Source organism: Stegostoma tigrinum, chromosome 23, assembly GCF_030684315.1.
Source record: "Stegostoma tigrinum isolate sSteTig4 chromosome 23, sSteTig4.hap1, whole genome shotgun sequence".
Classification (NCBI taxonomy): Eukaryota; Metazoa; Chordata; class Chondrichthyes; order Orectolobiformes; family Stegostomatidae; genus Stegostoma; species Stegostoma tigrinum.
This window is the reverse complement of record NC_081376.1, coordinates 52014689-52028182: the sequence shown is the minus strand read 5'-3', so window position 1 is coordinate 52028182 and position 13494 is coordinate 52014689. Positions and strand designations below refer to the sequence as shown.

General features: G+C 41.4%; 1 protein-coding gene across 4 annotated transcripts in view; it reads right to left on the bottom strand.

The window, feature by feature from the left end:
* abcc1 (ATP-binding cassette, sub-family C (CFTR/MRP), member 1) overlaps positions 1 to 13494 on the bottom strand; it is a 137840-nt gene that overhangs the window by 75762 nt on the left and 48584 nt on the right. For 3 of the 4 annotated variants that reach the window (XM_059654197.1, XM_059654195.1, XM_059654196.1), the window contains exons 6-8: positions 10305 to 10361; positions 7508 to 7645; positions 729 to 854 (exon numbers count right to left, since the gene is read on the bottom strand). In XM_059654197.1, coding sequence (XP_059510180.1) covers positions 729 to 854; positions 7508 to 7645; positions 10305 to 10361 — 321 coding nt within the window. The remainder of the gene's footprint in view (positions 1 to 728; positions 855 to 7507; positions 7646 to 10304; positions 10362 to 13494) is intronic. The other variant, XM_059654198.1, reaches the window with a different exon arrangement.

Sequence of the window (13494 nt, the reverse complement as noted above, 5' to 3'; positions counted from 1 at the left end):
CTATATTCTCTAGAGTCAACAGGATTCTCTGCTGGTGTATGAATCAGGATGTCATCACCTACTGTGGTACTCACTTGCACATAAATAGATTCAAGTGTGTAACACTCCGTGTGATTCTTGTCAAGCCAGCCTCTGCTGACCCCAATGAATAACCACACACTTACTATTCTCCAGGATTCTGCAGATTAGGGGTGACTATCTCCTAACAACTTTAGTAACTAGAGATCTATTCTTGGGTTAAAAACCAAGAACAGTTGACCGAGCAGAGAAATCACTCCTGAAATGGCCAGGCTCTAATTTTAGGTTTAATCACTAATTACACAACCCTAAACAGTTTCCCCTCAATCCACCTCAACAATTCTCTACAACATCTTAACCTCTCCCACGTGACACATGAATTGTAAGCAAGAGATTACAATATCTGATCATTTTATTTAATTGTATCTTAAGGAATTTAATTCATTGCTGAATATGTAAATATGCACTGTTGCCTCTTAACTTACCATTTCTTTTTACAAAAGCACCTCTTTTTGCACTCTGTACAGAGTTCGCACACTTTCCAAATTTATGTCGCCATACTGTTTAGCAAGCCACCCAAGTGCATTCCAAGCTCCTTGCATACACACTATTTTCTAGAAAAATGTGCCTCACTTTTATATTATTAAGCATTTACATTTTATTTCCTGCAATAAAAAGATCAGCGAACTTCATAAAAAATTAAAACTCACAGTGTCTTTGTCTGGTTCAGAAAAGAGGGGAGGCTGATCTGTCAAGCAGGAAAGTATAAACTGTACAAACACTCCAACCAAATAGAAGTAAAAGGTGGCATTCCGAAAAACGTCAATGTGAGATTCCTAAAGAAAGGGACAAGAAATTACTACACAGAAGCTGTTTTATTAATGTGGTGAGTTTCTTTCTGAAAAGTTTCAGGTTGCACAATAAGAGAACTGGGAGACTGAGAACCACAGACCCAATGATTTAAACAACAGCATAAGAAATATACAATGTAACTCCACAGTATCAGGAAACTCAAAGGGTCATTTTTACAGGTCAAATAAATGACTCTACCTATTAAATCAGTCAAGGTCAATAAATTAAATGTGAACTAGAACAAAATAAGCTAAGTTGAATCCCAGAGCCCAGAGGTACTGCAGACATGAGAGAGAGAGAGAGAGAGATTAAACATGGGAACAGGGGGATCCCCATGGGAAAGACGGTGAGTGTCTTCTTTTTTAAAAAAAAACAGAAATCATCATGATTTAATCAGAGAGATAGCAGCAAACTTTAGTCCCATCCATGCATAAGTTTGAAACACAGGGGAGACAGAAAGCAGGAAAAGGATACCAAGTTGGATGATCGGCCACGATCATAAAAGAATAGCGGAGCAAGCTTGAAGGCCAAGTGAACTCCTGCTCCTACTTTCTATGTTCCATATTGATATAGGGATTGATTAGCTCAGTTGGCTGGACAGCAAGTTTGTGATGTAGACTAATTCCAAGAGCAATTTCTGCTCTGGCAGAGGTTGTACGACAGACTCTCCTCTTGCCTGAGGCACAGTGACCCTCCAGTTGTCTCTCACTAAAGAAAGAGAGAGCAGCCATACAATCTAACATTATGGTAATTTTATTTTTAAATTGGTTAATATAGTTAGAAAGAGTAATGAGGTCCTAGAAGTAAGGTGTCAATGATAGAAAAGTAGTTAATTTTGTTTTTCATAATTCATTCATGGGGCATGAGCATCACTGGCTGGCCAGCATTTATGGCCCTTCCCTAATTACGCTTAAGGTGGTGGTGGTGAGCTGCCTTCTCATGCAGGTAGGTTGACCCACAACGCCCTTAGAGAGCCGATTTCAGTGACCCAGTGATAGTGATGGAATGGCGATATATTTCCAAGTCAAGATAGTGAGTCGCTTGAAGGGGAACCTGCAGGTGGTAGTGTTCCCATGTATCTACTGCTCTTGTCCTAGTAGATGGAAGTGGTTGTGGGTTTGGAAAATGCTGCCTACAGATTTTTTGGTGAAATTCTGTAGTTCATCTTGACGATGGTGCACACCACTGCTACTGAGCTTCAGTGAGCATGTTACTGGTGAGCAGGCGCTGTTGATGATACCTTTCATCACTTTACTGATGATCAAGAGTAGACTTGTTGGATAGCAATTGGCCAGGTTGGATTTGTCTTGTTTTGTGTACACAGAATATACCTGGGTAAATCTTCGACATTACTCAGTAGTTACCAGTGTTGTAGCTACTGGAACAGCTTAGCTAAGGGAGCAGCAAGTCTGCAGCATTATTGCCAGAACGTGGAGTGAATCGAATTGGCTAAAGACTGGTAACTAGTGCGAGGACCACTAGAGAAGGTCGAGATGGGTCATCCGCTCAGCACTTCTGGCAGAAGATTGCTGCAAATGCTTGTACCTTACCATTCACAATGTGTGATAATAAAATGTGAGGCTGGATGAACACAGCAGGCCCAGCAGCATCTCAGGAGCTCTTCCATCATTGAGAATAGCAACAATTGTGGAGGGTCCTCAAGGGAGTTGTTTGATTAAGCAGAACCTTAAACATAATGAAGGTATAGATGATATGTGGTGCCATGCCCTAGCGAGTAAAGAAATGGGAGAACACAGCAAATAGGTACAGAGTTGAAGATATATCGCAGGAAAGAGGACTTTAGATTCCTGGGGTATTGGGATCAATAGGTTGAGGTAGGGCTTATAATCTTGAGAGGCTACATCTCTACAGCTTTGGGACTGATAGCAGAAGATGGTGTTATGATGGTCAGGTGCTTAGATCTGTTATCTTGGGATTTAACTTGCTTTAGCATTTCATATATGATTTCTAGTAAAATAATCATACAACCAGGTTGAAAAGATGATAAGCAATAGAGGGAGAAAAAATGCCAACCATAGGTGATAATTCACTCTTCAAGTAGTCTAAGTTTTTAGGTAGGACAACAACCTTAATGCAGAAAACCTTGCTCTCAGACAAAGTTCGGTTGAAATGTAAATTGGTTAAAATAGAAGTAGTGTTTAAGAGTCCACATAACAAATGAGATAAGCTTCTGCTATAGTGGAGAACATATGCAAGTGCACCCCAATTGAGGCTTGATTAGTTTTTCTGCAAGTTTAACATAACTTCTTTACTGTTATACACTCTGCCTCAAATGGTAAAGCCCAGGACAGTGTGCATCATTAGCTATTCTTTCAATTGTCCTGTCCTGACCATCTTCAATGGCATATGCAGGTATACATTCAGGTCCCTATGCACCTGCACACCTAGAGTTGTACCCTTTATTTTATATCGTCTATCCATGTTCTTCCCACCAAATTGAATCACCTTGCACAGAATTTCACAGCTCTGCCCATTCCACCAAATTGACTACATGTATTTGAAATTCGACCGCATTCTCCTCATTATCTGCAATATTTCTAAGTTATAAAATTACACACTGCATACCAAGGTCTAGGCAATTAATGTGCATCAAGAAAAACAAAAACAAAGGGGTCCACACAGGAACCCCAGAGAACTCCATTAGAAACCTTCCTCCAATCTGAAAGATAACAGCTCAACACAATTCAGAGATAGTAAGAACTGCCAATGCTAGAGACAGAAATAACACAATGTGGAGCTGGAAGAACACAGCAGGCCATGCAGCAGAGCAGCAGGAAAGTTGATGTTTGAGGTTGGGACTCTTCTTCAGAAACAAAAAAAAGAGAAGGGCCCCTACCCGAAACATCGAACTTTCCTATTCGTCTGATGCTGCCTGGCCTGCTGTGCTCCTCCAGATCCACACTGCGCTAACTCTACACAATTCTTTTTGTTTTTATGTCACACATTTCCATATTGTAACAATCTTTTATTCCGGCCGTAACTTAGGTTTACAGATATCTTGGTGTGGCAGAATCAAATGTCTTCTGGAAGTCCATGTCAATGTGTCCATATCAGCAAGATCTTCATCAGCGTTCTGTTATCTTAAAGACTCCAGCAAATTAGCTGAACATAATCTGGCCTCTTTAAAAATAATCCAAGGTGGTGTGTGTTATCCCGTATTTGCCCATACTTACTTTAAAATGCAAGTGTTTGCAATCAATAATGTACTGCCTTAAAAGAGCAATGGAGGGATGTCCAAATGCAGCTTTCAAAATGAAACTAGATAAACAGTTGAAGACAGTAAATAATAGCAAAACCAAAAACAGAAAGTGCCAGAGAAATTCAATGAATTGAAAAGACAATTAATGTCCTGTTTTGAAGAAGGGTCACTGGACTAAATGTTAACTCTGCTTTCTCCCTCACAGATGATGCTAGACTTGCAGAGTTTCTCCAGCAACTTTAGTTTTTGTTACAGATTTTCAACATCCAATTCTTGGTTTTACATTTGAAAAAAAAAGCAGCTTTAACTGTAAAAGAGCAATGTAGCGATTGAAATGAGGTCAGCCTGATTAGACATCACAGAAATCGTGCTCTCTGACAGGGGCTGTTAATCTCGTTCAATCAGGGAGCCCTGGCAGACAGATAGGAACAGGAGTGTCAGACGTTCACCTCACAGAGCTGGCTCTGAGGAAGCTGGATCAGTGCCAAGGACTCTCCACATGAAGTGAAAGGTGACTCAGTGACAGGATAGTGGTCTGGAGTTGTTTCAGGCAAAGGAACGGAACTAGATAAATTTCTCTTTTACGTAGCAGGTGCAACCTTGACACACTGAATAACCTTCTTTGATGCTGTAACTATTCTTTAATTCTAGAAATGCATAAAATGCAAAGTCCATAGTTAATGCTTGTTTCTTTCATAATAAGACTGTCACAGGCCTGAAAAGCTGTTCTTGCACAGTCATTGTTCAATAACTTACATTTATTAAACAACTTTAACATATCAAAACATCACCATCTTGACCTGGAACTATAATCACTGTTCCTTCAGTGTTGCGGAGTCAAAAATCTTGGAAGTCCCTCCCTACCGGCTTTGTAAGTCTGCTTACAGCACAAAGACTAAAGTGGTTCAAGGCAGCAGCTCACCATCACCTTCAAAAAAGCTAACAAGGGATGGGCAATGAATCTATCCTGTCAGCAATGCCCAAATCTTAAGAATGAATTAAATTTAATATCCTAATTATACATTAGGAGAAGGGGATAAAATGCAGCAAGGGAACAAATACCAAGCAAGAAACAGGAAAAACAAATCAAATCAAAAGTCTCATCAAAATAGCAGGCTTAAGAGGATATTTAAAAGATGAAAAGGACCATGTAATAAGGGACAGTCCGGGAAGGGACTTAAAAGGGATAGGGTGGGTCAAATTAATTTAGGGACTTTCTTCAAGTTTCAGAATTTATGCCTTAGATGCATTGGAGACAGGAGAACAAAATGTAGAACAAAAGGACATCTGGGATGTACAGGAGTGGAATGCCTCATCTTTCCCCACCCCGCAGTGGTCAAGAACGCTCTCAACCGGTGTCTTCTGCATTTCCTGCAACTCATCCTTCACACCCCGCCCCCGCAATAACCAAAAAAGAAGAGAATCCCCGTAGTCCTCACATAACACCCTACCAGCCTCCAACACTTCCGCCATCTACCACCCAACCCCACCACTAAAGACATTTTTTCCATCCCCACCCTTGTCTGCCTTCTGGAGAGGCACCTTCCCCTGCAACCGCAGGAAGTGCTACACTTGCCCCCACACCTCCTCCCTCACCCGCATCCCAGGCCCCAAGATGACTTTCCACATCAAGCAGATGTTTACCTACACATCCGCCAATGTGGTATACGGCATCCGCTGTATTCGGTGTGGTTTCCTCTACATTGGGGAAACCAAGCGGAGGCTTGGGGACCGCTTTGCAATCAACAACTGCACCTCCCAGGCGTGAACCATTTCAACTCCCCCTCCCATTTCTTAGACGACATGTCCATCCTGCAGTGCTATAATGATGCCACCTGTAGGTTGCAGGAACAGCAACTCATATTCCGCTTGGGAGCCCTGAAGCCCAATAGTATCAATATGGATTTCACAAGCTTCAAAATCTCCCCTCCCACCATGCATCCCAAAACGAGCCCAGCTTGTCCCCGCCTCCCTAACCTGTTCTTCCTCTCACCCATCCCCTCCTCCCACCTCAAGCCGCACTTCCATTTCCTACCTACTAACGTCATCCCGCCCCATCGACCTGTCCGTCCTCTCCGGACGGACCGATCCCCTCTCTATCTCTCCACCTACAGTCTCTTCTCCACCTATCTTCTCCTCTATCCATCTTCGGTCCGCCTCCCCCTCTCTCCCTATTTATTTCAGAATCCTCCCCCTATCCCCCTTTTCTGAAGAAGGGTCTAGGCCTGAAACGTCAGCTTTTGTGCTCCTAAGATACTGCTTGGCCTACTGTGTTCGTCCAGCTCCACACTTTGTTATCTGATTCTCCAGCATCTGCAGTTCCCAATATCTCTGACTACTTGAACACAAGTGGTTTTGGCATTAATGAACTCCTTACACCAAAGTCAAATTGACTGTAAATATACAGTTTGCGTTGACACCAGAATGAACAATTAGACAAAGATACCCAAAAGATGCACTTTCCAGAAGATCACTGCTGTATCCAGTGCAGTAAACATAGCCACTACATGAATGTCAACACTTCATCTTAATATCATGACGTAACCACACGCAGGTTCAAAATGTCTGCAGTAAAAAGACAGACTAGATTACAACGTGATGACCTTTGGAAACGTATGCAAACTAAATGCAAAAGCCACAAAGTTCCTGCAGCTGATATCTTTATAGAAGCTCGATTTTACACCTAAATTTCAAATACTAACCAATATTATGAACTTATCAAATCAGTAAGAGGTTTACCAAACAAACAATCAACGGTTGCTAGATTTAAAAACAGTCAATTGGAAGGGGTATATTTTAACGCTTTCACAAGTTGTCAATTTATTTTTGATCATTTTAATGAATTGTTGAAACTTTATCAATTCAACAAAGCCTCTTAGAACTTATGTATTGTGAAACATTGGTTTGTTCTGAACAAGCATGAGATCAAAGCATTTGATTTAAAAAACCGTTGCCAGGTAACATTCCAAAACTAAGAATTTAAGCTTCAGCACAGAAGCAGCCACAATGATTTAATGGATTGGAGAGACTTGGAGCTAACCCTGACAGGTATTAGCTTCATCCATTGGCTACAAAACTGAGAATTAAACTCGCTCATCTGCAGCCAGTAAACCTTTCAGAAAAGTAGAGGTGAAGACAAGTTTCCTAACCATTTATACTTAACCAACATGCCCTGCACAATCAAACAACCTCTGCCAGAAAAACACTCTGCACGAAACTTCAGAGGGCTACCAGAATTCAACAGATCTTACCTCGTAACAATCTGCGATAACATGAAACTGAAGGTTAGGTGTGGAGGTGGTGGGGGCAAACACAACTAAATTGAAATTAGGTTTGTACTAAAAAGACGAAATACATGTATGATGATCAAGAACACTAAAATCACACCTAATAAGAAAAGGTTTTAATTGTTCTTACCCGGTCAATCAACTGCATTATTTTGGATCTCAATGGTGGAATGGCACATAGCAATGCCAGCAGCCAAAAGATCAGAAGAATAGCAGAGGATTGGACACCCTTCAACCTCTCATACTGGATGAGGAAAACTGCAACCAACTGATAAGAAAATTAGATTTTGTTTAAAAAGTTAATTTAACGTTGACAAGAAAAACAAACAAATTTCACAGCTGAACTTGGAAAGACCTCATTACTGGAATTATTCGCAGCTGGGAGTATTTGTTGGCAGTTAAGTGTTTGTTTTCAGCACATACAAAATTTATAAATCTTAATCTGTTATTTTTAAAATCTGTAAAAATGAGTAGGGTGAGATTTTTAATGTTTTACTGAGATTTGTCTCTTGATTTTTTAAAAAATAAAGAAATGTATTAAGTTATCCCAGAGCAGTAAAACTGCTATTTTCTCAGTCTGTATATTGAGGTGCATAGAAGGCCTTTTACAAAGTGACAAAGTGACAATGCTCTTCCTACAGGATGTGGGGGATTAGGGAGAATTTCAGTGTTGCCGATGATTATGTCTGCAGGAAGTGTGTTTGGCTGCGAATCCTATTGGATTGCATGAATCATCTGGAATGGCAGCTTGATGGAATGAGGAATTTGCAGGAACCAGGAATGTGATGGGTGGCAGTTTCAGGAAAAGTGGAAAAACCATAGGTACGGTCACTTAGATGGGTTACCTCTAGGAGAGGTCGGCAGGTAGTACAGCAGTTTCCATTGGCTATCCCCATCTCAAATAAGTATGTTGTATTGGAAAATAAAAGGGGGTAAGAGACGATCAGGGGAATGTAGCATTGACAGTCAGATTTCTGACAGTGTTTAGATCTACTGTAATGTGGGGCATATCAGGTTCCAAACATTCAATAGTGATACGGACTCTCTAGTCAGGGGCATACATGAATGTTTCTGCATTCAACAGCGAGACATCAGAATGGTGTGTTGCCTCCCTGGTGCCAGGGTCAAGGACATCTCAGAGAGGGTGCAGAACATTCTCCAAGGGGACAGTGACCTGCAGGAAGAAGGTGTTGTACACGTTGGTACCAACATCAGAGAAAGGAGCAAATCTTTTTGGATTCTCCTTATTTCTGGCACATTAGGTTATCTCGTCACCTTTTTACACTCTTGATTTCCCTCTTAAGTATATGCCTACTGCTCTTATACGGAGGGATTCACTCTATCCCAGCAGTCTATATCTACCATGTGCTTCCTTTTTCTTGATCAGGGCTTTGTTTTCTGTGGTAATCCAACATTCTCTACACCTACCAGCCTTGTCCTTCACACTAACAGGAACATAGCAACAGTCCAGAGGCACACTCTCATTTTTGAAGGCCTCCCACTTTCCAAAAATCCATTTGGATTCATAGTGACTTGGTGGTTAGCACTGCTGCCTCACAGCACCAGGAACCCAAGTTCAATTCCACCCTCGGGCGAGCGTCTTAGTGGAGTTTGCAAATTTTCCCTGTGTCTGTGCTGGTTTCTACCCACAGTCCAAAGATATGCAGGCCAGGTGGATTGACCATGCTAAATTGCCCATATAGTGCTCACAGTGTGTAAATTAGGTTATAGGGGGATGGGTCTGAGTGGGATGCTTGGAGGGTTGGTGTGGACCTGTTGGGCCAAAAGGGCCTGTTTCACACTGTAGAGATTCTATGATTTACCTGCGAATAGCCACTTGTTCAACTTTTGAAAGTTCTTGCCTTACGCCGTCAAAATTGACCTTACTCCACTGTAGAATTTTAACTTTTAGATCAGATCTATCCTTTTAAAATAATTATGGAAAAGGAATAGACTTATGGTCACTTACTCCAAAGTGCTTTCCCCACTGTGACACCTCAATAATTTGCTCTGCCTTATTTCCCCAAGAGTAGGTCAGGTTTTGCTCCTTCTCAATCCATATTGAATATGGGGAGTTGGGATGTCATGTTGCGTCTGTATGAGACATTGGTTAGCCACTTTTGGAATGCTTCAATTCTGGCCTCCATGCTATAGAAAAGTCAGTGGATACAGTATCTACGTATTACCAAGCTCACACGCACAAGTTAAACTTAACATGTTTTCGTATCTATTCAGTGTTTTGAACAACTGGCATTTGCAGCACATTTAATACAAAAGCACAGGGCACTTCACAGCAACACAATTTGAAAAAAGATTGATGCTGAAATAAATAGGGAAATACTGGAAGGATAACAAAGGTTTTAATTAAAATGTAAATTTTATGTAGGATTTTAAGAGGAAAGAGAAGCAGAGAAACAAATTGATGTACAGAGAGATGTCCAGAACTCAGGATTAAGACAACTGGTGCCAATACAGAGGTAATGAGTGAGAAACTCTGTCTAAAAAAAGAGAAAAAGAGTGGAAAGCAGAACGGTCACAGAAATGCATGAGCACAGGCAGCTTCTGAAATGGGCAAGGAAGAAGCAGAGAACCATACCAATAATTGACAACTGACAATTTGGAATTAGGACATGTCGAAGCAGATTTGTTGGTCAACAGGTGACAGTGTTAAAAAGTTTTGGAACCAGGTGATCTTTGCAATCATAAGGATAGGAGACTGGATGCTCAGCCAATCACAGGCTGCACAGAGTTTCAAGCAAAATTAATTATCAGTCAGAGAAGGGAAGGATGGATTCAGTGACAGTAAATGGAGTTTGTGAATGAAAGTTATGCACTGGTTTTGAACAGTGCATAAACCTTCCACTAAAAACAAAATCAAAATTCAATGTTTTTGATTTATTCAGATAAAATTTGAAGATCAAATCTACCTGGCAAGGCTCTGACATCATGTCTTTATAGGAGAGATAGTTGGACAATCTGCCACACTATAAGGCAACCAGACATATTCCAAAAATCACTACTTAATAATTTGATGCAACAGCCAGTGGCCGGACAAAATCACGAGGTGCTAATGAAATCGAAAGCATGCTCAGTGTCCAGCGTTTCTGGGTCAGTTACATGTTTCACATAGTGGATTCCTAGTTGGTCAAAGCAGTTCTCCTCAGCCAGGGAACATGAACTACATTACTTACCAGATTTAGATACAAAAGTCAATCTGAGATTCAACCTCAGAGCTTCCAAACACAATCCCAATTTTTTTGGGGGGGTGGGGGGAACTCAACTTTGGACAGCCCCAGGCAGACAGGACTTCAGGCAACTTCAACATTGAAGGAGATCAAGTTAAGGGACTCTGGACAGGTGAGCATGGCACAAAGTCAGGGCCTCAAGTCCATCCCCCAATGATGTCATGTCATATGCAGTATTTGAAAAGAGAGGCCTGGCCTACTGTTAGAAGATGACATCAAACTAGACTGGTTTTTCTGCTGAACAGTTAAATCACCAAAAGCAACAGTAGAATCCATCATAGATAACACAGTGTAGAGCTGGGTGCACACAGCTGGCCAGGCAGCAGCATAGAAGCAGGAAAACTGACATTTCAGGCCCGAAACGTCAGCTTTCCTGCTCCTCTGATGCTGCTTGGCCTGCTGTGTTCATCCAGCTCTACACCGTGTTATCTCAGATTCTCCAGTATCTGCAGTTCCTACTATTTCAGTAGAATCCATCACCAATGTCAGTTACTTTGGAAATTTACATAAACCTTACAATTTAAGAAAATCTTAAACTTTCACTGCCAAACCTAAATCTATATTTTTTTGAAAGCCATGTTGTCAAGATGTTTGAAAAGGAAGGAAAAAAAATGATCTTTGCATGTTCATTTTCAATAGCCAGCACTAAAACGTAATGGCCATTTTCCAATGGGATCTCCTGCTGTAACTTCAGCAGAAGCAAAGTAAATAGCTAATAAACACTAATTCTCTCGCATTTTGTGTTTTATCTGTTGGAGCAGATCAAAACAAACAAACAATCTTATAAAAGCCCCTAGAAAAGCCACTTTTGGCAAGGCTAGCTTGCTAATACACTGAGTGGCAAACAAATAGCAACAATTTGAATTTGTAAAATGACAGAAATAGTGCATCCTGCAAACCTAAAGCCACTTCCATACAGACAGACAAGATAAGCAAGTTCATTCAAGCAGGAATTTTTCCATCCTCCACATCTGGCATATTTGCATTATCTTCCTAAATGTGTAACACTTTATTCATCACCAAACAATCCCTGAGAGTAGAACATATCGAAAAAGATAAACAAACCTCCCTAAAACAAAGAACATTTCCTTGACAAATGAGTATTGCATAAACTGTTGATTCAATGCCTGTGCTTTTAACACCTCAAAAAAGTTCTTCAGCCTTTACTAAAAGTATCCACCTTATTGTTTCTAAACAGAAAAGACTTGTTCTAGAACTTTGAATAGTGGAGTAACTGGCATTCCATAATTCATTATTTGTATTTACCATTACTGCCAGTAAGCAAAATACCTCAATGCTTACCCTTGTCTTTGTTGACAGAGGAGGGACTGTCCAAAGCAGAACTGGAGGGGCACAAATATTCTGGCTGGGAGGTTCACTGGTGTCACTCAGGAGGAGTGATTTAAACAAGCTTGGCACGGGGAGGGGGGGGGGTGGAAAACAATGCAAAGGTGAAAGTACTGAAAGGGAACTAGAGAATAGGGCCAATAAGACTCAGAGTAAGAGCAGGCAGGGTGTGGTTCTGATCAAAGTGGATCTGGTGGACTGAAGTGCATGTTTCAATGCAAGAAGTGTAAGGCAGATGAAATTAGAGCTTAGATTAGTATTTGGAACTATGATGTTGCTGCTATTACAGAGACCTGGTTGGGGGATGGACAGGACTGGCAGCTTAATGTTCCAGGCAGGATAGAGGGGGATTTAAAAGGGGTGGGGGGGTTGCACTACTTGTTAAGGAGTAATCACAGGTGTACTGCGAGAGGACACCTCGGACAGCTCATATAGTAAGGCAATATGGGTAGAGCTCAGGAACAGGAAAGGTGCAATCACAGTGTCTGGGGTTTACTATTAGGCCTCCCAAAAGCCAGTGGGAGATAGAAGAACAAACATGTAGGCAGATTTTGGCAAGATGCAAGAAGTAACAGGGTTGTTGTTGTGGGTGATTTTAACTTTCCATTTATTGACTAGGACTCACTCAGTGCTTGGGGTTTGGATGGGGCAGAGTTTGTAAGGAGCATCCAGGAGAGCTTCTTGAAACAGTATGTAGATAGTCCAACTAGGGAAGGGGCCATACTGGACCTAGTACTGGGGAATGAGCCTGGCCAGGTGCGACATCTTAGTAGGGGTGCAACTTGGGAACAGAGATCATAATTCAGTAAACTTTTAAAGGGTACTGATGGATACAGATTGGTGTAGCTGTCAAGTGAAAGTGCTAAACTGGGGGAAGGCTAATTACAATAATATTAGGCAGGAGTTCAAGAATGTAGATTGGAGGCACATGTTGGGGGGCAAATCAAGATAAAGTATGTGGGAGGCTTTCAAGTTCAAGCTGCTCGGAACTCAGGACCAGCACATTCCTTTAAGGATAAAAGGATAAGTATGGCAAGTTTAGGGAACCTTGGATAACGAGACATATTATGGCCCTAATCGAAGAAAAAGGAAGCATTTGTCAAGGCTGGGAGGCTGGGAACACACGAAGCAAGGGTGGAGTACAAGGCAAGTCAAAGGAAACTTAAGCAGGGAGTCAGGGTGCCTAAAAGGAGTCATGAAAAAAGTCATTGGCCAACAGGATTAAGGAAAAATCCCAATAGCCAGGCAGAGGGTTGGCCCGCTCAAGGGTAGGGAAGAGAATTTGTGTGTAGGGCTAGAGGAAATGGGTGAAGTATTAAATGAGTACTTTGCATCAGTATTTACCATGATGAGTCTGGGGAAGGTTGTGCAAATTTTTTGGGTCATGTTGAAGTCAAAAGGGAGGTGGTATTGGGGGTCTTGATAAATATTAAGGTAGACAAGTCCCCAGGGCCTGATGGGATATACCCCCGAATACTGAGAGGAGCAAGGGGGGAAATTCAAGGGGCCTTGAGGGAAATCTTTG